This window comes from Chanodichthys erythropterus, chromosome 16, assembly GCF_024489055.1.
Source record: "Chanodichthys erythropterus isolate Z2021 chromosome 16, ASM2448905v1, whole genome shotgun sequence".
Taxonomy (NCBI): domain Eukaryota; kingdom Metazoa; phylum Chordata; class Actinopteri; order Cypriniformes; family Xenocyprididae; genus Chanodichthys; species Chanodichthys erythropterus.
In genome coordinates, this window is record NC_090236.1 from 39,843,049 (window position 1) to 39,869,463 (window position 26,415).

Here is a 26,415-nt window from a genome sequence, read left to right on the forward strand (position 1 = left end):
CGCGCTGATTCGCTAAAACGGACTTATCGGTTTCTGTCATAAACAGTAATGGACACAGCGACCCCATAGGCCAATTTCACACTTCCGGGTTTTTGGCTTCCGGAACGATCCACGCAGTGTAAAAGCTTTTCCGGTTACAGTGATAGATAGCCTCGATCAAAACCAGCTCGGGAATCAAAGTCGTTTTACGAATTAAATGTCATGAAAATTTTTGAACGTTCTTGGTAAATTATTGGTGAGACTACAGAGCTCTCATTAAGAGCTAAATTTAATAAATAATTTGAAGTGATGGCGGTTAAACTGGTTGTTCTTCGTGTATGTTTGGCGCGGCTGTGCATTATCGCGCTCCATGTGCTGTACAGACGGTGCCTGCGTCTCAACGTGCACACTATCCATCCTAAATAGTAGTCTATGTGTAATATTAAGTGCTATTTAGGGTGGATAGTATGCACATTGGGATGTATAGAGTGCTTTTAGCGACGTGCTGGGGAAATGATCAGCTGGAAGCTCCCTTATCACGCAAGATCCTCTGATTCGTGAAGCAGGACCACTCGCACCCTGATATTTCTGGATATAAACCTTACAGTCTGATAAACACTTCAGTCTCTCACTCATTTTCCTGTCGTCATTATCTTAAAGTGTGTATTATGCACAGTATTATTGTGCTGTTGCAACATTAATGCAAAGACTGATAGTTGTACAATGTGGTGTTGGAAATTAATTAGGTCTTAGTTTAATCATTTTAATCGATCAGGATTAGTTATAACATGCTTGAATGTGGGATGATGCCATATGAGATTACATGCTATATATATATATATATATATATTTAAAACATATTAAACTCACGACAATATTATGTATGTCGATGTTATATCCCCCATTAAAGTATATATTGGGAGTTTTTTTTTTTTTTTTTATTAAAAAATTATATAATGTTCGTCGTACGTAATGCGATCGGGGAAATTGCTGAATGAGTAGCTGCGTAGCCTTTACTGTATGACAGCTGGTAATATAATCCACACGCCGGTAAATTCAACGGTCTTAGCGGCCGTACAAGCTACAAACCAGTAGAAAATAATTTCTTTGTAGATTATACAAAAGCGACTTGGAAAACAGACAAAACAGAAAAGGTAAGAAGCGATATTTGAGAAAAGAGCATATCAATCTAATAGCCGTAGACGCATAGCGGAACTAACTTTACACTGCATCACGTGATTTCCGATTCTTGTGAAAAAGGCCCATTGGAACTCAATTGAGTCAAGTGAAGCCCATTTTTTGCGATTTTTAGCACTTCCCTTTCTGACACAGACTCACACTAAGCTTGATGACGTCAGCAACCTGTCTGACAGATGTAAATCTTCTAGTAGCTGTGCGTGAAAACTGCCATCGTTAATCTTGCAGAGACGGCAAGCTTGAGCGGTTCTTTGGCGTGAGTGAGCAGGAGTAAGTATTCTGATTAATTATTTTGTATATCATTTTAAAATGTAAAGCCAGTACGCCATATTAAGATAATCTCCCCGATTGTCTGCGAGCTTCTCCTCCTGTCTGTACGGTAATTTCTCTACTGTGCGACAGAGAGTCGAGTGGTTATGACGCAATCGTTAGCTTATTTTTACAAAAACTGTTTCTATGGGGCCATAATGTAACATAGAAGGTAATGGAGCCCTTTATACATTGTCGTGTATCTTTGGAAATAAATAATGGACAAATGGAGTCTTTAAACGCCTCAGGTGTAAAGTTATTCGCTGTCAAAGTGACGCCAAAATGAATGGGAGTCAATGGGGATGCTAACGCAAGTGAAGTTCTGCTACAAGATGGCGGCACCCGGCCGACTTCAACTTCCGGTCGACTTCCTTGGGCACTGGTTTCTGGAGAAGGGCGCTTGTCGGCTTCTGCTGTAAAACGTGAACTTGCGATGCCTGAAAGTGGGCAAAACCGGCTCTTCTGACAAAATGGATTTAGGGTACAGAACGTGCTATATATGGAGAATAATGCACAGCACTTAGTTCATTTTTTTTAAAAATGGCGTTTATCGGTTTTTGCAAATGAACTCTTCAAATGTTGGGATTAACTAAGATTAATAAATGCTGTGTTTGTTTGTTCATGTCTGAAGGGATAGTTTACCCAAAAATGAAAATTCTGCCATCATTGACATTATTACATTATTTATTTTTCTAAACCAACTTGAGGGCAAGAGAAGAAGTTGAAGAATAATAGAAGTAATTTTTGAGTGAACTATCACTTTAAAAAATGTAGTTAATAATGTAAACAAATTAAACCTTACTGTAAAGTGAACCAATGTCTTTTAAATGAGAAGTACATATTGCACTTTTTTAATGTAATGTTTATTTTGAATTTTAAAATAAAAATATATTTGACAAATATCCATAATCTTTTGAATGAACATATCGTGAATGTTATCTCATAAAAGCCTAGTCATATGGAAAAATAAGGTGTTAGATGGGATGAAATCTCCACGTCATAAACATGAAATCCCGGACACCGGATCTTGTCAAAAGAAGATGGAAAATGACTGCTTCACAACATCGTGTGATGATAAAAACCTTGAAATTAAGACATTCTCTTATCTCCTACCCGTGAAGACAAACATCCCTTTAGACCACACAATCATAAGAGTTAACAGCAAAATAAAAAAAATGAGAAGTAATTTAAAATATAAAATATAAAATGACATCAATTAATAATAATAATGAAATGATTAAAAGATAAAATGGAAAATGATGTAAATCAATAATATTATAAATAAATGATAAATCAATGACAACTACATAAATGACTAATGATTATAAATGATTATGAAATTAAACATAAAAACAAAAAAAATAATCTTTAAAATAAGAAAATAAAAGACCATATGGTTGAGTTCTTAAAGTAAAACAGGTTATTGGAAACCCTTATCCTTCAAGTGTTACGTTATTGAACTACACTGATCAAAATTAATATCAATAAATCATCAGATCATGTATTTTTAGTGATTAAGGTATTATATCTTATATTAATATATATTATATTTCACATTTAGCTGATGATTAATACAGTATTCAGATATTTCAAATATTCATCATTAATTCAAATCTGATCTCAAATTAATTTGATGCGTTTTATTATTTAAGCAGAAACACCTGAAAAATCACATGAATTATGACAATAACATGTTCTTCATGAATCATGTTTGTGAAAGACACTTTTCAACTGAAAGATAATTTTGACAGTAATAGAGATTGATGTGACACTACTATAAAAACTGATTTCCATCAGAGTAGAGGCAGAGAAAAGAACAGATACACACACACACACAAACACACACACACACACACACACACACACACACCTGACTCACACATTTATTCTGACATGATATTTCAGTGACAGTATTAACCCTTTCACACGTAAGTTTCAAATATTCTGTCTGACCCCCCAGAGTTTTTTAAGGCGACCGTTATTTAGAACATATCGCTTTATGGTTTCCATGGTGACACGTCATTGCTTGTTACGTGACACACCGCAGCACTGTATGAATGATGATCCGCTTTCATTTAATTTTTCCTTTTTTATTCAAAATATTCACAAATTTGTTAACTATAGAATGAAATATGTAATATTCCGATTGCCAAATATGTGCAAGTGTATGTGTTTTGCAACCCTCTACCGCACGCATTATGATAAATTTATAAAAAAAAATATTTGACTCTTTTTCTTTTCTTAGAATGGCTTAACTTGAAGTGCTGTAAAAAAAATTTTGGAAAAAAATATTATTTTAAGATACTTTATGATATGTTGCCATATGGCAACAACGCGCAATAGTGGAAATAACTTAAAATAAGTGTAAGTGTATATAGGCTAGTTCATTTTTTCTCAGAAATGTTGTTTGTATTGAATAAATTGGTGCTATTATAAGCTTTAGCAGTAAATATAAACAACGCCTTATACTTATTTTCCAACATCTTGTGCTTTTATTTATGAAATTTATTCTTTTGCTGAATAATGATTTATATTCTTTGAATTTCAATACATTTTTCGTGAATATTATTTAAATTGCAAATGTAGACAAAACAAATCTAATACTGTTCATCATGTATCATAAAATATTGACATAAAACCAAAAATATTGTAGCCTAGTTCATGAAAATTCAACATTACGCAATCTTACGAGAGGAAGGTTATGAACATGAACCCCCCATAATCCTTGAAACTTCACCTTTTTTCTGTATGAAACTTCAAAAAGCATTTTTTTTTTCAGAGGTGAGACACATGTAGACATCACATTTGGTGCTCTTCACCCTAACAATACACTTACAGCCACTTGCACCTGCCTTTTTGAGATACCATGGTAGGACAGTGGTAGATCTGGGCCAGTATATTGGCTGTGATGGCAGATCTCTGATGTTGATTTAATACATAATATAAATGCCATGGCAGTCCTTAACATACGACTAATCAACATTATATCACTAGCATTAATGTTGTTATTTACATCTTAACAGACTGCAGCTAACTTTTGCTAGCTATCTAACCTATTATAATAATGCCATTCCATTATTGCGCAGTGTTGCCATATGGCCATATGTAAATGTGACATGGGCGGGTCCTTGTTTGTTACTGACGTTTTAGTTTGCTTTCAGCAACTACATACAAGAGACGGCAGTCTGTCAGAAAATTGCGCCACAGAAAAAAATTGCATGTCATGTGACTTAACCAAAGCACATCATTGGCTAAACTAAGGTCTTCTCTTACCAACAAAAAAACGAGAATGTTCTGTTAAAGAAACAGTGGCAAGGAAATGAACACAAAGTGTATGTTGCCATATGGCAACACTATGTGGTAGAGGGTTAATCACGTTAGATGAGCCATATGCTCGATGGGCGCCGCCATGTTAGTTTGCGCCGCACAGAGAATCGGATCTGTTGGATTTACAACCCGTGAATTTATCCACTTCTCCCGAAATACATGAAAGTAAGTGAGTCGGTGAACAGGGGAAGAATAGAGTAAGCTTTAAAGTTACTTTCATAATGTGTATCTGATAAGAATTAAACGTGTCGTCTAATTACAATGGAAAGGGTTGTTATTTCCGCTTCTATAGACATCATTGTGTATTTTACAAACTCTAAATATATTGTTTTGTTAGTACTCATATGTATTTAAATGTCTGAAACCTAAAATAAACATTATTTGGTTGAAAACACTGCATGTATGTAATATATGAAAAGCGCTGTGCACGTCCGTCTCTGGTTTAGCACCAATCAAAGCGCGCACGCACATTTGAATTTGGCAGTTGATCACGTGATGCACTGAACGTTCTAATCACACCGGTGTGATTGTATGCTCCAGGGACCAGCCAAGACTGATCACACTGGTGTGATCGTACGTGTCAAAGGGTTAATGTAATAAGGAGACTCTATAACATCTCACTGTTACTGATTCATCATGAGCTCAAAGCATTATGGGTAGAGTCTCTACAGTCTGTTCTGATTCATCAACACAGTTTCACTGATGAGCCATAATAAACCCTAAACCCAGGATAGAGCGGTTGAGTGAATGTGGTCTGGACTGTGTGGATGAGGATCATTGTGTCTCCAGAGACGCTGTAGAAGGACAGAGTTCCTGCACTGTGATCCACAAACACTCCTATTCTACTGCTGATGGGCTTTACAGGGAGTTCAGTCTGTATCTTATTGTGTATGAATGAGTAACTGGAGGAAGAGCAGATCAAACTCCAGGACTGATCATTAGATCCAAACACACACTCATAGCCCCATCCCTTCCTGCTGATGCTCTTATATGACACTGATATATACACATCTTCTCCACTCCACTCAATCTCCCAGTAACAGCGTCGATCACACACACTCTCTACACACAACACCTGAGGAAGATCAAATCTGTCTGGATGATCAGGATACAACTGCAGTGTGCCAGTGCGTGTAATCACTCTGTTGCTCTCAGACAGGAGGAGGTCTTTATTCACTGTGTTCAGATCCAGAGTGAGCTGATGGGAATCTGATGGAGATCAAACACATCACAATCAGGAATTATCAATCTATCTGATCTTTAATCTACACTATGAAAATGATTTGGTCTGCTTGTTAAATATATGTAATTAAAATATGTTAAAACCACACAATTATGAACATTTTGTCCTAATTTAAAGGTCCCGTTCTTCGTGATCCCATGTTTCAAACTTTAGTTAGTGTGTAATGTTGTAGTTAGAGTATAAATAAAATCTGTAAAATTTTAAAGCTCAAAGTTCAATGCCAAGCGAGATATTTTATTTAACAGAAGTCGCCTACATCGAACGGCCAGTTTGGACTACATCCCTCTACTTCCTTCTTTAATGACGTCACTAAAACAGTTTTTTGACTAACCTCCGCCCACTGGAATACACAAGAGTTGCGTTTGTAGAGTGTGTTTGTCGCCATGTCGTCGAAACGCTGTTATTTTCATCCCACAGTCCAATCACCGGGTCTGATTCCGGCTCAAATTGATAGGGTAAAATCAAAGACATGTTTACAATAACACTGAGCGTGTGCATCTCCACGTTATGGTAAGAGGCGTGACCTTTCCGGGCACGGTGCGCTCAGAGCTGTCGAATCACAACACAGGAACCGCTGGCACAATCAGAACTCGTTACGTATTTCTGAAGGGGGGACTTCATAGAACAAGGAAGTCATCAGCCCGTTTTTATGACAGTGGAAACAGATAAGTAAATTATGTGAAAAATCTTTTTTACACGCGAATTACAGAAACTTTCTATCCCAAGTTCAGATCTGACTAATTAATTCAGGGTTTTTCACAAATTCGTATTACAGAAGCAAATCTGAACTTGATTTAGGATTCTTATCCTATCTTACAGAATCTCATCTGTAGTTCAGACATCTTAAAGCTCTATCAGTTCAGAAATCAACTCTCAGGTGTCTGCCAATCAATAAATGATGTGCTTGATAGAAAAAGTTTTGATAATGTTGATAGAAAAGGCAAAGTCTATCACTGTATTTCATTTATCAGTGTTCTGTCAAAGTGATGATCTACCTCTTTGAAAACTATATCATTTTTAAAGTTAACACCTAATTCATGCAAGACACTGATATCACTTTCATGAGTTTCTCAGTGAATTAATATTTTACTTCCATTAAATTTCCTTAGAACTATTAAAAAGTTAAAAAACATTAAAAAAAAATAAAAGTTTTGTCCTTAATTCATGGGATTCAGGCTTTAAAGCTATTTAAATTATCCTTTTTATTTGCCTTCTGCAGTTTCCAACAAGAATGTTTGGTTACGATGTAACCTTTTTTTCTCTGAGTGAAGAGACTATCTCTCCATTACATATTCCATATGTATGGGAATTTGATTCTCCATATTTGGTAACGTGGATACTCTTTAAGACAATCCGGCTGTGCCGGTCACGCCCTAATTAGTGCCCTATAAAACACTCATAGTGGCGTGCATTCATTGCTATCCTTTGATCGGAACTGTTCCCAGAGTTACCTTGAGGTGGAGAGATAGTCTCTTTACTCAAGGTTACATCATAACCGAAAGTTCTCTATCGTATCGAGACTATCTTTCCATTACATATTCCATATGTATGGGAAACTCTGTAAGACACCCCACGAAGGGACGGTGCAGCGACCAATGAACTATTTACAATATTTACATATTTGCAAACTTGAGCCAGGCGCCGATGCTACCAGAGGCTCACCTCCCCTGACTTATTCAGGAATGGAGGGCAGAGACCTTGCTAATGCACAAATGACTATTCATCTGGACCTTAAGACCAGTTTAGATGGCATGTTCCTTTCTAGTTGCTCCCAGCATCAACTCCCCAAAGGAGGGGCTAACTGCAACATTCAGTCTATAAAACTTAGTGAAAGTGGAGAAAACCACGTGGCTGCCTCTCAGATTTCCTTCAAAGAGGCTCCCCACCACAAAGCCCATGAGGTAGCAAGACTTCGAGTCAATTGTGCCCTCAGTCCTGGCAGTGATGGTCCATCATGAAATGATGCTTTCGATAGTGGCTTGCTTTGACACTCTGGTTTAAAACATACAAACATCTGATCCGTTTGTATAATTGCCTTAGTCCACTGTAAATATATCGACAGTGTCCTCACTGGGCAAATTAGTGACTTCCTTCTTCCCGTTTCCTCGTGTTCTTGTGGGAGACAGAGTGTGTGAAGTTCGACGGACTGGTTGAGGTGTAGATCAGACAGCACTTTAGGCAGAAAAGCTGGGTTGGGTCGCAATATAACTCCTGCACCCTCTGGCATAAATCTACAGCAGCTTTCATGCACTGATAGCGTAGGAGTTCCCCAATCCTTTTGGCAGAGGTTATTGCCAGGAGGAAGGCAGTCTTTAAGGACAGCAATTTTAGGTCTGCAGATTCAAGGGGCTCAAATGGGGGTTGCTGAAATACACTTAGGACTCGATCTAAGTCCCACTGAGGTACAACACGCCTAGTACTGCTTGCTGTACATCTTAGCGCACCTTTGAGAAATTAAGAAATTAGGCTAACACAGCTCTCTGATAGTTTGTAATTCCCCACTCGAGCAGCCTTAATTGCAGCCACGATACCTCTGAGAGTGGAAGCCGATTTGCCTGCATCCAACTGTTCCTGCAGAAACTGTAGGATATCACGGGCTGTAGATGTGGAAGGATTTATATTGTGCCCCTCGCACCAGGATTGAAACATACCCCACCTAAATGAATAGGCTGCCCTTGTAGAGGGAGCACAAGCTTCTTCCAGTGTCTTAACCACTCTGTCTGATAATCCCATAGCAACTAACCCAGCCCTCTCAGGGGCCACGCCCAAAGCTTGAGACCCTGAGGGAAGGGGTGGAACAATTTGCCCTGTGCCTGGGATAGTAGATCCCTCCTGATTGGGAGTTCTCATGGTGTCGCGTGAAGGAGGGGTGGAATGTCTGAGAACCATATTATCTGAGGCCAATTTTGCATAATACTGCCCTAAGTGACAGAAACTGCTTCTGAGCCCATACCCACAGTTTGTGTGCCAATCGACATAGTACAGGAGATCCGAGGCCCCCTTGTCTGTTGACATAAGCTGCCGCTACAGTACTGTCTGTCTGGACTAGTACATGATACCCCCGAAGACGTGGCCAGAAGTGTTGAAGCGTGAGATGTACTGCCTTAAATTCTAGCACATTGACGTGCTGACTTGTCCAGTGACTGCTCCAGCATCCTTTTGATGCCCCATCCTGCATGGACTGCCCCCCAGCCTAGCTGGGAAGCATCCGTTGACACCAGCTGTTGATGGCATACTGGCCCCATAAGAATGAGACAGATTGGGTAGAACCACAGCCATAAGACCCATTAGGCGAAGACACAGTCCCCAGGTAACTCTCCTTCCTACTCGGAATTGAGAGATGCGCTCTTTTATTGCCTGTTGTCTTTCTAAGGTTAAAGTCACAATTGTTTTCCTGGAGTCTAAAATCAGCCCCAAAAACTGTGTGACCTGTGATGGCTCCAGCCTTCTCTTCTGCATATTTATGCAAATACCCAAGCTTTGGATATGATTTACAAGGACAGACATATGCTGCCTGCACATTTCTTTCGTCTGGGCACAAACCAACCAATCGTCTAGATAGTTCAGAACCCTGATACCTACACGACGAAGAGGTGCCAGGACAGCATCCATACACCTTGTGAATGTCCGGGGGGCCAAGGCAATGCCGAAAGGGAGGACTCTCAACTCGTAGGTCCTGTCTCTGAACCGGAATCTCAGAAACTGCCAATGACCTTTCCAGATTGGTATCTGAAAACAGGAGTCTTTGAGGTCTAAAGTGGCAAACCAATCGCCTTTGTTCATTGCTCGTCGTACCCTTGGAACTGTGAGCATTTCGCATTTCAGAGGTCGAAGATACTTGTTTAGACCCCTGAGGTCCAAGATTGGGCGTAGACCCCCATCTCGTTTGGGTATGAGGAAATAACAAGAGAAAAACCCAGTTTGATGGTCACTTTTTTCCACCTCCCTGATGGCCCCTTTTTAGATGAGACCAATTATCTCTGCCCACAGAATCTCTCTGTGGTGAGGGTTTATGACTGTTGGCCGTGGAGGAATTCTTGTCACAGGAGGTACACTGGAAAATTGCAACCGGTACCCCTGAGTCATAGTCGAAAAGACCCAGGGGCTTGGTTTCAGGGCTGCCCATGCTGCGACCCTTGCTGATTGGGAGCTGGGGCAGCCTGAGGCCAATACACCATCAGGAGCGAGATGGTGGGTGCCACTGATACCCTCCACCATCTCTCTTCTTATATTTTTTAGCCCTTCCCCTTCAAGATGCCTCCAGCTGAGACCTCAGATCCATGGGACCCCACTGAGACTGATCTGGGGAATGCCTAGGCTGAGTCTGTTTTGGTCTGAAGCTTCTACGCTGACCAAGTGTGCTAGAAAACTCCTTAGCATAACGGCAGGCCTCCTGGGCCTGCTGTAGCATACGGAGAGCATCTGGTCCGAACATGGCAGAAGGATCGACGGGCAGTCAAGAGAGACAATCACGATCCTCCTGCTGGAGTCTTGATTGTAACAGCCACAAGTGACGCCTTGCTACCCAAAAAGCTGACATGGATTTTCCTGCTGCCTCTGCCTGTTCTTCCATAATTACAGCTATCACAGAGGAGACTTGCTTAATCTCATCCAATCCAGTTGACAAATCCTCCTCATCTTGAGTCTTCCGACTCAGCTCTCGCAGATATAATGAAAGAATGGCACCTGTGTTCGCTAATTTAGTCTGAACTGCCATGGCTTTATGCATTTTAGATAACAAACCATCCATTATTCTGCAGTTTTTACGGAGACCGCCAACCTTGCCCAAAACCAATTTGTTGGAAGATCATGTATTGGTCTATTAAGGGCAAAGACCCACAACTGATTTTTTCTGCACCGGACACATTCACCAGCTTTCTGCTAGTCCCTGACCACCTGTGAGGGGCTGTTGGTGTGCCAAATTGTAAAAGTCTGTGAGAAGGGGGACTTTGACTGGACCAGGCTGAGCCTCCACCTCCTCTTCAAATTTTGAGAGAGGGTTGGACAGATTCACTGGCATAGGGATATCTAACGCTTTGTCTGCTCTACCAATGATATCCTTTAATCTAGCAGCCATAGATGTTTCTGCTACTGCTGCTTCAGCTGGTCTCTCCTCCACAAAATCATCCTCCTCATCTGAGGGGAACAGATTAAGGACATCCACATCATCATCTTCTGCTGCCTCAGAGGGGAAAAGATCTCCCATCTGAGAACTTGTCTGAGACGAGCCCTCACTGGGAGGGTCACTTCTCATACGTTTAACTTGAAGAGAAGTATGAGACTGTGGCTGTTTGGTTCCAAAGAAATGCAAACGAGCCTCTCTTGTATGCAAGGGCATAATAAAACAGTCCATGCATGTTGAGGGATCCTCACGAGCCTTAAATGCATGATCATATCCCAGACATGCAATACATGTATCATGCCCATCTTCAACAGGCAGAGCAACAGCACACGTCCTGCAGATATGAGTGCTGCTTGCCATTTTTTTATAATTTTTTTCCCTGCTGGAATTTCGCGATTTCTTGACTGTACCCGCTCTGACGTCGCCCAGGAAAATCTGAGAATGTTTACACCCTGTTGTAGAATCACTTTGCAGCACACCAGAGACACTGAGTATTAGATGACAGAAGTTCGCTGAGATCTTACTACGGACAGTAAAAAAACCAGGCTGCTCCTAGGCGTGTTAGCTTCCGCCACCGCATGCAATACGCCTCCCAGAGCACTATAATCAGTGTAACATATGAGAAACTTACAACAACCATCCCGAGAGACTGCCCGAAGACAGACGCCCAACCTTACGGTAAGTTGATTAAATGTTGAACGAAGTATAGAGCTTCCACATCCTGCACCAAAGTGGAGATCAAAGAAGCAATGAATGCACGCCACTATGAGTGTTTTATAGGGCACTAATTAAACACTGGCACAGCCGGATTGTCTTAAAGAGTATCCATGTCACCAAATATGGAGAATCAAATTCCCATACATATGGAACATGTAATGGAGAGATAGTCTCGATACGATAAAGAACACCTGGCTGCAGATTGGGGGCGGGGCTATATGTGTCGCCTCGCCCTACACATACTCTGATTGGTTCAGTAGTCTTTCATAGAGATTCATGATAGAAAATGTGTTGAAAAAGATAGAAAAAGTTGGTCTAGGTCAGAGCAGTGCATGAATTAATGAGCAAATGTCATCAATCTAGTTAGAAAACTGTAAAAGGGAGGTGTGCTGCACAAATAAGATCTAGAGCACACTTAATCTGAGACAAATTCAGCTGTTTTTTCTTAATGTAACTTGCTGTCAGTATCACTGAATCACTGAGTTGTTACTCCAAGTTAAATCTTCTAGAATAAATCAGTTGAATTCACAAAGGAATCATTCAATGTTATTTATTGTGAATGAGTTGATTTAAAAGATTCAGTCAGAATGTGATGTTTTCTAACTTTAATGTTGGTTGCACCTGAAACAGAAGTAAAACATCGCTTATTCAAGGACATTCATTTATTGCATGATGTTAAGCTGAATTTATGAACTGTTTGCTGAAATAACCACAGCATTAACAGTGTTAAATGTGATGGTCTATTTCCCTCATGCTTTTGTTTCTTAGTCTCCATGTTGCTTATTGTTTGTATATTATTTTATCCATTAAAAAACCTACATAGTTCTGCACCTCAGCCTGCTTTCTCCAGACGTTACACCTACTTCATTTTACAAGACCAGCTTTTTCAGAGCAAAACAAAATGGTACAAACTTTATACTAATGTTCTTTGTCACCATTAACATTTTCAACTCAAAGGAGCAAGAGGAGGAGAGGAGCAAGTTGGTTCAAATAAAGTGGCCATTTCCAATCTTTAATGGAGTTTCACGAGTTCACACTTCCAAATAATCAGATAATAATGTGTAATATATGTGTATTTGGCAACTGTCCGAGGAGAGGACTCTGAGCTTGGTATTTGTCCCAAACCCAGAGTATTGCCCCCATATTTCAGGTTATGGAAGTAAGGTGAGTGTGAGGAGACGGGGTGGTGGAGGGATGCTGAAAAACTGTTGAGGAATATGAGTGAATCAAATGTGTTCATATATATATGCCTTCACTCATGATGATTGGGTAGATATGTTGATTAATAATTGTTGACAGCTGGCTAAAATGAGGTAGTGATTAGTCAGATTATTTGAATGTTGTTGAAGATTTGCGAAGCAATCATGAAAATGTTATTCTGCTGTTGAATCGCTGTGGTAATTTTAACCACCGACTCTTCACATCCTCATCCTTTGGGAGTGTTTACAAAGAGAATTTGCTTTGCTGAGCAGAAAACAGCATCTTCTCAACATGTACATGTATACAACACAAACAGTTACAGTGTTTGAGTGTGTGTGTGTGTGTGTGTGTGGACTTACATTTGTGCATTCCTGCTCTAATCCTGATCTCTCCTCCATGATCCACACTAGAAAACACACACAGTGTCACATTCACACCCAGACACAAGTAAGTTTTTTAGATTTCTGAGGTAATTTCTGAATTTTCTGTTAAAATTCATCAAAATGGTAGTGAAAATATAATGTGGAATTAGGTGGAAATGTCCTAACAGTAGGAAAACACAAGCGTATACCCAGACAGCATGGTAACATTGATACACTGTTGAGTTTTGATCCAAACCATCACTTTAGTTGAGATTGACATTTCAATGTTTAAAGTGTGTAGGATCAGCATTGAAATTGTGATGAAAGTCGACAGAACACATGGGTGGAGACCAGTGCTTTAAGTGGCCTAAAAGAGGTGCCGGTACTCTATTATAGCCTATATATTTATATATATAATTTTTTTTTTTTTTTTGATGACTCTTTTCATCCCCTGAGGTAACAACAACTATATTGAAGAGGTTTTATATACAGCAGTCAACAGACAACCTTATAAAAAATAATAAATCCTTTTATTAGTTTGTGGATTTGCTTGAGCTAGAAAGAGCTACTGAACATAAACAAGATGTGCGAAAGGATTTTGAAAAAATTACCCATAGAAAGAGCTACTGAACATAAATAAAATGTGCAAAAGGGTATCGAATTTTTTTTAACAAAATGTACATAAAACAAATTATAAAACATAACATAACCATAGAACAGTAGCTGCAGCGATATCATTCTGGCTTGGAGGGGCCCACATGGAAAGTACCTATGTGGATATATGCGCATATATGAAGCCTATATGCAGTGTATATGCACATATATGCTGCATATATGCACATATATGATAATATATATGCTGCATATATGTTGCATATATGCGTAGCCTATATGCCACATATAGGCAAAATTGAGGTGCATATACAGGAAATATAGGTCTCCTGTATTGCTTCTTGATATCCACATATAAGCCCTATACATACAAGATATGTCTTCTATATTAGCTAATGGCAGGATCTGGTCATTTTGTAGCTCATATCTCATTTTTGACTGTCATACATGATGCCTAGCTCATACTTTCTAATAAATTAATTAACGAAACAAATTATGCAAGAACTTATGTATGTGCGAACACGTGAAATTGGTATCACATGTAATTGTCATGTTATGGAATTTAACTATGGCAATATATTAACATGATATATTAACTATGATATCTACACGTTTTCCAGAAACATTTACAAGGTCAATTCTTTCTTGTATGAAGATAGTGGAAAAGAAGGAAGTGTATAACAAAATATATGTAACATATATATATATGTGTACATATATGTGTACATATGTATATATGTACATATAATATAGGAAAACGGCCAATTTTATATATTTCACGTATATTAAAAACCTATATCAAAACCTATATTGAAACATATATGTTTATATAGGTTTTTTCCATGTGGGGGTGTCAGCCAGCGAGTCATCTGATTCTGACCGTGTTCATTTAGTACTCAAGAGTCTGAAGCCAGGAGAGCATATTAAGTGTTGTTCACTGTATTTGTATTTTTACCGAGCCCAGTCCTCCATACAAAATAGAAGTATCTAAAAATAAAATATCTAAAAACAAATAAATTGTTATTCATCTGGTGCACTAAACCAACAACAACCAAAAAAAAAAAAAAATGAATTACAGGCACAAGCATAGACAGAGTTTTGATTTATAACATGTTTTTGCAGCGTTGAGCAATGTAGCCAATCACAGAAATATCTTTTGATTTCTTGAACACAGTGAACACAGGGGTTTTTGCTCAGTGCTGCATTCTGCTGGGAATCCTCAAATTATAACAAATTGTAGACATTATGAAAGATTAATTGTGCAGTCAGCTTCATTGATTATAACATAGTTTTGTGAGATTGTAATGCACCGATGTCAGCTTTTTAGGGATTATAAAGGGAGAGCTCTTTGTGCGCATTCTGCCAATGCCAAACAATGTACATTTTATATAGCCGATGCTTGCTTTTATGGTAAATTAACAGTGGTTTGTGAATGTTTATGCTTTAATAACTATAACAATTAATAACAACTTTTCTGCCTCATTCAGAAGATGTGTGTACGCACACAAATTTGTTCTTAACCATGTTTTAATGTTGATGAATTCAGAGTATTCTAAATTAGAGACCTCCTGTCTAAGGTAAGTAATTTACATAAAACTAGGGCTGACCGATATATCGCATACGATTGTTACGCACATTTCATCAGTAAAGCCGGTTCCCTGATTACTGCTAAATCGCCATCACCTGCTTTCAAATGGAGCGGCATTTCATAGACAGAGCCATAGATCACTGACAAGCCACGCAATATCGCGTTCATTATTGAAGGCGATTCATCTGCGATAATGAACGTGATATTGCGTGGTGATGGCAATTTAGCGGTAATCAGGGAACCGGCTTTACTGACGAAATGCACGTGACAATCACATGCGATATATCGGTCAGCCCTACATAAAACACACCCAAACCATGTCCATATAAGGGCTTTCCGAACACTCATTTCTTTCGTCACTCTCAGCAAACATGATGCTCTACAAGGATGGATTCATGCAACAAGATCCTCAAGCCATCTGCCCCCAAGAATATGTGATTTTGTAGGTTGTAAACACATTATATATATATTTTTCAATATTTTTGCAAAGTGATTTTGAACTATAAAAGCGGTCAAGACCTGCTAATAACAACTTTAGCTGTGTGTTTACTGGAAAATAATTGCACACCTTAGAATGTTAGTCAACCAATCCGATTCAAGCATTGAATATCTCTAAAGTATAACTAAAGCTAAGCTTGTTACAAAACTCTTCCAGCTTGACATACTTGAGTTTGTCCAGTCTGTAGTTTGGATGGTTGAGTTTATCGGAGAGAAGCTTGACTCCTGAATCTCCTGGGTGATTGTAGCTCAGATCCAGCTCTTTCAGGTGTGAGGGGTTTGAATTTAGAGCTGAAGACACATAACCACAACCTTCCTCTGTCACCATACAGCCAGACAGCCTACAAACACACACAGCAACAGCAAACATGACATTAGTTTGACAATCAGATCAGTCACAATTACACACTGACCTGTGCACTTTGCATTTGCAGGTATTTTCTGGAGATACAGTCACAAAACTAACAAAAGTGTCTGTGGAACTGAACTAGAGTAAAAGTATTAATTTACTTTTATTAATGTAGTGAAGTCAACAGACATTTATACTTGTGTCTATTATAGAATTTTCAATCATTTATATCTATTTCAGCCATTCAGTAGGCATTATTTATGTTTAACCATTTAAAAAAAAATAATAATCTCCCGTTATTTCCAGTGGCTACTTTTTTTTCTTTCTTTTTTTCAAATGTCATGGTTTTAATTGAAAATACAGTTTCAACGCAACATTTCAGAATGTATATTTATCGAAATACCTTCATAATTTGATAGTCAAAATAAGCCATATGTCATTCTCTCAGCCATGCATTGTTAGAATTCTTAAAAATATTGCCATCCAACTGACAAGTGACACCATTTCATATAATTGCCATTTGAGGTGTGGTGGTAATTTTGGACCTTGGCTAAGATGCTATGGGTGTCTCGCACACACCCACTAAATGGTGTTACCCGTTTGTACAGCTTTCCTGTAGCTCAGTGGTTAGAGCATGGCACTAACAATGCCAAGGTCATGGGTTCGATCCCAGGGATTGCACATACTCAGATACAAATGTATAGTATAATGCAATGTAAGTCGCTTTGGATAAAAGCGTCTGCCAAATGCATAAATGTAAATGTAAATGTATGTCTGAAGCAATCCGTGCATTAAATACATTTATTTGAAATACAGCATTTTGCAGTATCTTTAGTAATTGTTTCAGGCCATGTCATGATTTCCACCATCATCCCCACCCTAAACACATCTTTTGAGACACTTATCAGGTTGAGGAATGCAGATATTATTGGAGGGGGAGGGCCTGCAAATTTTGTTTTGTCTCTTGTTCTGGCAATTCATTGAGAACAGATGTCACATTTTGTGAACTTTTATTTATTGTGATTTCATGGAAATCTGTTTACCTCAGTATCAGTAATTGACAGTTTAGACTCTTCAGTCCATCAGAAAGAAGCTTCACTCCTGAATCCTGCAGGTCATTGTTACTCAGGTCCAGCTCTCCCAGGAACATGTCTGAGGATTGTAGAGCTGAAGACAAACTCTTACAGGCATGAGCGGTGAGATTACAGGACTGTAGCCTGTGTAGAGTACAAAATGAAGTTATATAATGGGTTTATCAGGTAGGGTTCTGAAGTACAGATGACCTTTGACTTTATCTTTGACTGTAGTGATGTAGGTGAGGAAATCAAAACCATCAGATATATTCAATGATTATTGAATTTAAGAATTTAAGGCTATAAAACAAAATGTCTTCCTTTAGATGATATAAGTGTAAAATGCTTCAATGATTCAACTCTTCATAAAGCATCAAACCAGGGCAGTTTACTCACTATTTTATGTAAAGATCAGATGATTCAGTCGATGATCCAGATTATCAAATCTGGATTACCAGTGCTCTGAATGGAACTACATATCATAATGTAGGCCACTAGTTATATAAAGAATAACAGGTAAAACAGTTATCATTGGGTCACTTGAAGGTTACTTTAGCATCCTGTTACATTTTCAAGTCTAATGACTGATATTTTGTTGTGCACTACCAACCCTGTGATACTACAGCATGAAATCCAACAGTATTGTGACAATCAGGAATGCAGAACAATGTTAAAAACATGCAAAGTGCAGAAGTTATTAGCTAGTGTATTATTTAGACTCACTGACATCAACAAACAGCACATGAAACTCATCAATGGTAACAATCAATTAAAAGCTTTATGCTGCAGTGCATGCTGGGTAACAGCATAGTACAAAACTCATTCATGGCTCCCAGCATGCACTGCATCAATAATAATGATGAAGCTGAATTGTCTTTTTTTCTGCTTTTATTTTTGCTGTCATTTTTCTTGTGACTTTTTAAGAGCTTGTTTTGTGATGTTGAGTTGATCGTTTTATCTGAATATTTTGTTGATTGTCACCATTGTTGTGGTTTGTATGATGACTGTTTATATCTAAATGTGTAAGGTTTAAAAAATATATTTGTACAAATTAATCACCTTGTCTAATTTTGAATGCATCACACTAATATTTTTATTACAAACAACTGCATTTTACAAATTTTCACATTTAATACAACAACCACTCTTCTATTTGCTTTATCATCAAACTACAAAACAGCACACACTAAATTCATATATGTGATCATGTTTTGAAAGTGGAGTGATTGTTGTCAGTGTTTCTTACTGGGCTGATCTGGATTCTTTAACCACAGGCAGCAGCTTCTGAAGAACTTCATCTGCTGTATTTTGTTCTCCAATAAACTGTTTTAGATCAAAAACATCCATTATCTGCTCTGATGTCAGCAACACATAAACCAGAGCTGACCACTGTGAATAGGAGAGTTTGGTTTCTTTTATTTCTCCATATTTCAGATAACGTTGGATCTCCTGCATCAGTGAATCATCACCCAGTTCATTCAGACAGTGGAACAGATTAATGGATCTCTCTGGAGAGTGAATCTCCCTGATCTTCTGTTTGATGTACTGAACTGTTTCCTCTTTGTTGTAGGAGCAGCTTCCTGTCTGTGTCAGTAGTTCTCGTAAGAGAGTCTGATTGGACGCCAATGAAAGACCCAGAAGAAAACGCAGGAAAAGATCCAGATCTCCATTCTTTCTCTTTAAGGCCTTATTTACAGCTATCTGATGTAGCTCAGATAATGAAACATATTTCCTCTGATTTATAATTTTAGAAAAGAGACTTTGTTTAGCTTTCTCAAACACATTTCTTTTCTTGTTTGTACAGTAAATGTGTACATATAGAGCTGCCAGATTTTCCTGGATGCTCAGATGAACAAAGCAGAAGACTTTCCCCTGATACAAGCCCAACTCCTCTCTGAAGATCTGAGTGCACAATCCTGAGTACACTGATGCTTCTGTCACATCAATGCCACATTCTCTCAGGTCTTCCTCATAGAAGATCAGGTTGCCTTTCATAAGCTGCTGAAAAGCCAGTTTCCCCAGTTTGAGAATCAGGTCTTCATCTTTCACTTTCTTCTCATAGTCCTTCTCATGTTTGATGTTGGACTGAATGATCAGGAAGTGTGTGTACATTTGAGTGAGAGTCTTGGGAATCTCTCCTCTCTCTGCTTCACTCAACATCTTCTCTAGAACAGTGGCTGAGATCCAGCAGAACACTGGGATGTGGCACATGATGTGGAGGCTCCTTGATGACTTTAGGTGTGAGATGATCCTGTCGGCCAGACTCTGATCACGGATTCTCTTCCTGAAGTATTCCTCCTTCTGTGGCTCACTGAAGCCTCGTACCTCTGTCACTTGATGGACACACTCAGACGGGACGAGATCAGCTGCTGCTGGTCTGGAGGTGATCCAGATGAGAGCAGAGGGAAGCATATTCCCTACAATGAGGTTCATCAGCAGCTCATCCACTGAGGCCGATTCAGATATATTACACAGTTTCACTTTGCTCTTGAAGTTCAGAGACAGACGACACTCATCCAGACCATCAAAGATGAACAACACTTTATATTCATCACTGGATATTTCCATTTCTTTGGTTTCAGTGAAAAAGACATGAAGAAGATCTGAAAGACTGAGTGTTTTGTCCTTCATCAAGTTGAGCTCTCTGAAAGGAAGTGGAAATATGAGCTGGACATCCTGATTCTCTTTCCTTTCAGCCCAGTCCAGGATGAACTTCTGCACAGAGACTGTTTTTCCAATGCCAGCGACTCCCTTTGTGAGCACAGTTCTGATGGGTTTGTCTTGTCCAGGTAAAGGTCTAAAGATGTCACTACATTTGATCGGTGTGTCCTCGGTTTCTGCTCTCCTGGATTGTATCTCAATCTGTCTCACCTCATGCTCATTATTGATCTCTCCACTCTCACTCTCTGTGATGTAGAGTTCAGTGTAGATCTCATTCAGGAGTGTTGGGTTTCCCTGCTTTGCTGTTCCTTCATTCAGACACTGAAACTTCTTCCTCAGGTTTGATCTAAATGTGTTGAGGCTGGAGGCTTTATTACTGTAAAATAAAATCTCCACATTATTACATGGTTTAATAAGCACAATGCCTAGTTCTGTATCATATATTCTAATTTAAATATCTGTTATAGAAATGTTTACCTGAGGCCAGTCTGTGTATCTCCACTCCTTAAACGTACTGAACGACCCTTAGACATCTTCATAGACACAAAGCTGGACTCTGATTCTCTCTGATTCTGGTTCTGATCTCCTCTGATGAACTGAGCTAAAACAGAGGGAGATTAATGTGAATACTTCAAACCACTGTGTTCATCAACTGAATTATTTACTTAATAAAGAAATCACTTTAAAGTGTGTGTTACATAATAAAGATAAAAACACCCACAAAAAAGCACAACCATGTAATCTCTTGTAGAAAATACATGATAATAAAACATGACATACTATAATCATATTTTTATAGAAATGTTTACCTGAGGCCAGTCAGTGTATCTCCACTCTTAAAGTTTTCTGGCTGATCCATAGACATGTCACTCTTCATAGACACACAGCTGGACTCTGGTTCTGATCTCTTCTGATGAACTGAGCTAAAACAGAGAGAGATTAATGTGAATACTTTAAATTACTGTATTTAACCACTCAATTATTTATCACTTGAACATTTACAGTCTACAAGTTACAGGTTAAAGAGCACCTCTACAACCATTTCCTTCCATATATAGGCCTGTGTGTGTGTGTGTGTGTGTGTGTGTGTGTGTGTGTGTGTGTGTGTGTGTGTGTGTGTGTGTGTTACATTATAAAGTAAACATAAAAATACCCACAAAAAACAGCACAGCAACAATATTGTAATGAAGGGTCGGTAGAGAGTGGATCCATTTGCAGCTTTTATTAAAAATACAATAATGCAGCAGGGCAAAGACAATACCGTGGTCAGGGACAGGCTAGAGGTCAGGGCTGGCGGCAGATAACAGAATCAGGTCACAGGCAATGGTCGTGGCAGGCGGCAAGCAAACAGAGTCCAGGCAGAGATCAGGGCAGGTGGCAACGGATCAGGCAGAGATAAACAGTAACAGAGAATCAGTCCATAGAATAAACGCTCAGAAATGATCACCTAGGCAAATCAAGACTTCGCGAGGTATGAGAGCGTGAGCGTCTCTTAAATAGTGTGTGAGTGACATGGTGCAGGTGCATGTGTAATCAGTCCCAGGAATGAGGGCCTATGGGAAACGGAGTCCAAATGGTGACAGTCAGAATTCTGGTGATGGCTCCCTCCGGTGGCCCGGAGGATGAGTCGAGGGAACCTCATTCATGACAAATATAATCTCTTGTAGAAAATACATGATAATATAAAATGCCATACATGTCACTCTTCATAGACACACAGCTGGACTCTGGTTCTGATCTATTCTGATGAACTGAGCTAAAACAGAACATCCTTTATGATTACAATCATCTTAAAATAATAATAATAATAATAAAAAGCACTTAAGGAGGCAAATTCTTATCAATAAATGTTACATTTTCTTTTTTTCTTTTTTTGTAGACAGTCATTTCATCTAAAACATTAAAAGATTAATGTTAGTCAAAGTACCTGCATCCTGGAAAACAATCTTCATTTCTGGTTCTGTGTGTGTCATCCATGATGGATCTGATCAGGAAGTGACAAACAATCATAAAAACTAAAGTAATCGAGTAGCCATGTAAAGACAATAACTAAATCAGCATATTATCATCTCAAAAATATTGCAAGAATGAAATGATTTTCAATTCAATAAATTTATTGCCATCAACACAATAAATTTATTGAATTGAAAATCATTTCATTCTTGCAATATTTTTGAGATGATAATATGCTGATTTAGTTATTGTCTTTACATGGCTACTGAAACTCAGGTCTGACTCCAAAATCACACCAAGATTCCTGGATTGATTTTTAGTTGTTTGACCCCTAGAGTGAAGGTATGCATTCACTTTGAGAACTTCATCTTTGTCTCCAGTCAAGACTTAGAGAAACTTGTTCATGCTTTCATCACCAGCAGGGTGGATTATCGTAATGGGCTCCTCACTGGCCTTCCTAAAAAGACCATAAGACAGCTGCAACTCATACAGAACGCTGCTGCCAGGATTCTGAGCAGAACCCGAAAACATGAACACATCACACCAGTCCTCAGGTCCTTGCACTGGCTTCCAATTGCATTTAGAATTGATTTTAAAGTACTGTTACTTGTTTATAAATCACTCAATGGCCTAGGACCTCAATACATTGCAGATATGCTCACAGAATATAAACCTAACATATCACTAAGATCAATAGGATCACATCAGTTAGAAATACCAAGGGTTCACTCAAAGCAAGAAGAGTCTGCTTTTAGCTGTTACGCCAGCCGCAACTGAACCAGCTTCCAGAAGAGATCAGGTGATCACATTCAAATCCAGACTCAAAACATATCTTTTTATCTATGCATTTACTGATTGAGCACTGTGCTATGTCCAAACTGATTGCACTTTATTTTATACGTGTTATCTTTTTATTCTTTTAATTATTTTTCTTGTTTTTATTTAATTTTTAATGCATTTTATATCAATCTTTTATGCATCATCTTTTTATTTCTGACTTAATGCATTTTAAATCTCGCTGTCTGGTTGAAAGAACTGGGAGAATTAGGAAGTAAGCACTTGTTATCTCTGGATGGAGCTCTGACAGAGTTAGTCCATGAAGATTTGTCTGTAAGGGTACTGTTTAAACGCACAGCTACCTGACAAATATTTTTAGATTTATCCCTCTGCATGAGGAAGATCCATTTAGATCCGCTCTGATGGACAACAAAAAACTCCCTGGAACTTTCTATAACTCTTCCATCCAGATAGCGGTATTCTCTGTTTTTACTGTTATTTTTTATTTCTTATGCATTCCATTTTTATTATTATGTATTTGGTTCTTCTTTATGTAAAATATGTAAAGTGAATTACCATTGTGCATGAAATGTGCTATACAAATAAAATTGCCTTGCCTAAAAATACCCACAAAAAGCACAAGAAGAATGTAATCTCTTGTAGAAAATACATGATAATATAAATTGCCTTACTCTAATCATTTTTATAGAAATGTTTACCTGAGGCCAGTCCGTGTATCTCCACTATTAAACTTTACTGGCTGATCCATAGATGCGTCACTCTTCATAGACACACAGCTGGACTCTGGTTCTGATCTCTTCTGATGAACTGAGCTAAAACACAGAGAGATTAATGTGAATACTTCAAATGTATTTAACCACTCAATTATTTATCACTTAAACATTTACAGGCTACAAGTTACAGGTTAAAGAGCACCTCTACAACCATTTCCTTCCATATATAGGCCTACAATATGTGTGTGTGTGTGTGTGTGTGTGTGTGTGTGTGTGTGTGTGTGTGTGTGTGTGTGTGTGTGTGTGTTACGTTATAAAGTAAACATAAAAATACTCACAAAAAAATCACAACAAGCATGTAATCTCTTGTAGAAAATACAGATAATATAAAATTTCATACTATAATCATATTTTTATAGAAATGTTATACCTGAGGCCAGTCCGTGTATCTCCACTCTTAAACTTTACTGGCTGATCCATAGACATGTCACTCTTCATAGACACACAGCTGGACTCTGGTTCTGATCTCTTCTGATGAACTGAGCTAAAACAGAACATCCTTTATGATTACAATCATCTTAAAAAAAACAAATAATAATAATAATAAAAAGCACTTAAGGAGGCAAATTCTTATCAATAAATGTTACATTTTCTTTTTTTCTTTTTTTGTAGACAGTCATTTCATCTAAAACATTAAAAGATTAATGTTAGTCAAAGTACCTGCATCCTGGAAAATAATCTTCATTTCTGGTTCTGTGTGTGTCATCCATGATGGATCTGATCAGGAAGTGACAAACAATCAAAAAAACTAAAGTAATCGAACAGCCTTTATAACTCAGCTGAATGATCTTGATAGCTGGAGAAACAGATCACGATCACTCAAACACATAAGGTTAGTCAAATAAACACAAATGATCTTTAGACTTTTGAAGAATCACAGTCTGCAGAAGCACCTACAACGGGGACATTTTAGGATGAAAAATATCATACCGATTCACAGAAATCCTACAGCTTTTCCATCGACTAGCAATTCCTGCTTAAACTTTTATAAACGACTCTATTACAGTTTTAAACATATTCTGTCTGGTTAATGATCAATTCTGGCTGTTTAAAATGGCGAAACATCAAAAAGATTTGCTTTCACTTTCATTTATGACGAGGTGAGGTGACTAGTAGAGGGCGTGGCCAGGTAGGTAGTTGGAGTATGAGAAGCCAAACGCACCAAATGTAGGACGAGACAGCGCGGTTTCACAGAGCTCGCGCCGCGCTAACATGTCATCTGCGCGGTTCAATGGACCGAGCCGCGCGAGCGACACTGCATTCGCGCGCGGTGGGCTTCATGTGTGAGACGAGAGCCCAGCGAACGCTTTTACAGACTATCCATGTGGACAGATTCATTGTGCTGCTGTCTGCAGGGTTTTCCTGCTGCTTCACACGCGTCATTTACTCCAAGATCCATTCATAGCGAGACTGATCACGATCCACAGGGAAAACTGGAGTCCATGATGTTTATGTAACCGAGTGGATAATTAGGATGGTGTACGGGGTGGGGCATATGTTTACTTCGCTCTATAAATGGTGCAAAGTTCGGCAGGTGGCGTGACTTCCTGACGTTTGATTCTTTTCCGTCTCCTTCCGGTGTTGTGATCCTGAAGCGCCATAGCGAGAGAGAACCCCTCCCGATGCAAGACGGTGAGCGCGTGGGTGGTATACGATAGTAAGCAAGTTGGTGATGCCGTGTTTGCAGCGACGAACTGTATCATGCAGTGTTTTTAGTCTACTCTACTGCGCCACGTTTCTAGTCCACTGTTGGATTACGGCAGAGATCTTCCTTTGTGGATTTCTATGTATATGGACCTTTGATGTCTAGGCCCTGCTGTTTTGCTTATTTTGTTTTTCGTATGTTTTATGTTGATTGTTATAAATTTATGTTTGGTTTGAACTGATTTTTGTTTTCTACTATTTTGTTAATTAAGTTTTGACTGTACCAACCGCTAGAAGGTCTATTTGTGTGCATAAAAGGGGAGTTTTTAACCCATTTTTCTATCTTCCAGGAGCCAGCCTGTGGGGGAGTGCAATCTTTGGGGTCACCTGGGTCTTTCCTCCACTGCATGTGGCATGAGGTTTCCCGCACTGCATGGGTATTGAGAGTGTAGAGTTATTTGTATTATCCACTACACCCTTTGTAAATTTGTTGGTTGTGTACATCTGTGCACGTATGGTGTGTGCTCTTGAGGTTGTGGGTCTTTGGCCTAGTGACTTCTCTGTTCTTCCCGCAGGCTTGGTTAACTTTATATCTACAAATCAGGGGGGACTGTTTTAATAATTTAAAGTCTAGACATTTTTAAATTGTGATCCTCCCTCTTTTTGGGGTTTACAGATGTTTTGCTTAAAGATTTCAGTACTGCTTGTTAATAAAGATTTTTGTATTTGAAGGTCACGTCTCTGTTCTTTATTTATTAGCGATAGAACTTGTGTTGCTGTTAAGTTATGTCCGTGGGTACCAAGGCCCCGGTGGCGTAGTCGGACCAACTGTGATTCTATACCTGGCTCCGGGTTACATTTATATGAAGCATTTTATTTGTGTGTTCGAGAACTGACTCGTGTATGATCTTCTCATTTATCGAGTTATTTTATACCGTTTTTATAGTAACTTCTCATCGTTTGCATTCTTCTTTTTGTTTTGTTCTTTGTCTGTTTTGAATTCATCATCA

At 38.7% G+C, this 26,415-nt stretch overlaps 1 protein-coding gene across 1 annotated transcript; it reads right to left on the bottom strand.

The window, feature by feature from the left end:
- Nucleotides 1-610: 610 nt before the first annotated feature.
- Nucleotides 611-26,059, bottom strand: LOC137003843 (protein NLRC3-like). The gene is made up of 11 exons (XM_067364101.1): nucleotides 24,422-26,059; nucleotides 24,132-24,245; nucleotides 23,687-23,800; nucleotides 22,165-22,221; nucleotides 21,047-21,160; nucleotides 20,788-20,838; nucleotides 18,823-20,613; nucleotides 17,547-17,720; nucleotides 16,322-16,495; nucleotides 13,454-13,500; nucleotides 611-6,021 (listed from the first exon to the last, which is right to left on the bottom strand). Exons 1-11 carry the CDS (start codon nucleotides 24,469-24,471, stop codon nucleotides 5,498-5,500), a joined length of 3,210 nt encoding a protein of 1,069 aa, XP_067220202.1. The 5' UTR covers nucleotides 24,472-26,059; the 3' UTR covers nucleotides 611-5,497.
- Nucleotides 26,060-26,415: the final 356 nt, after the last annotated feature.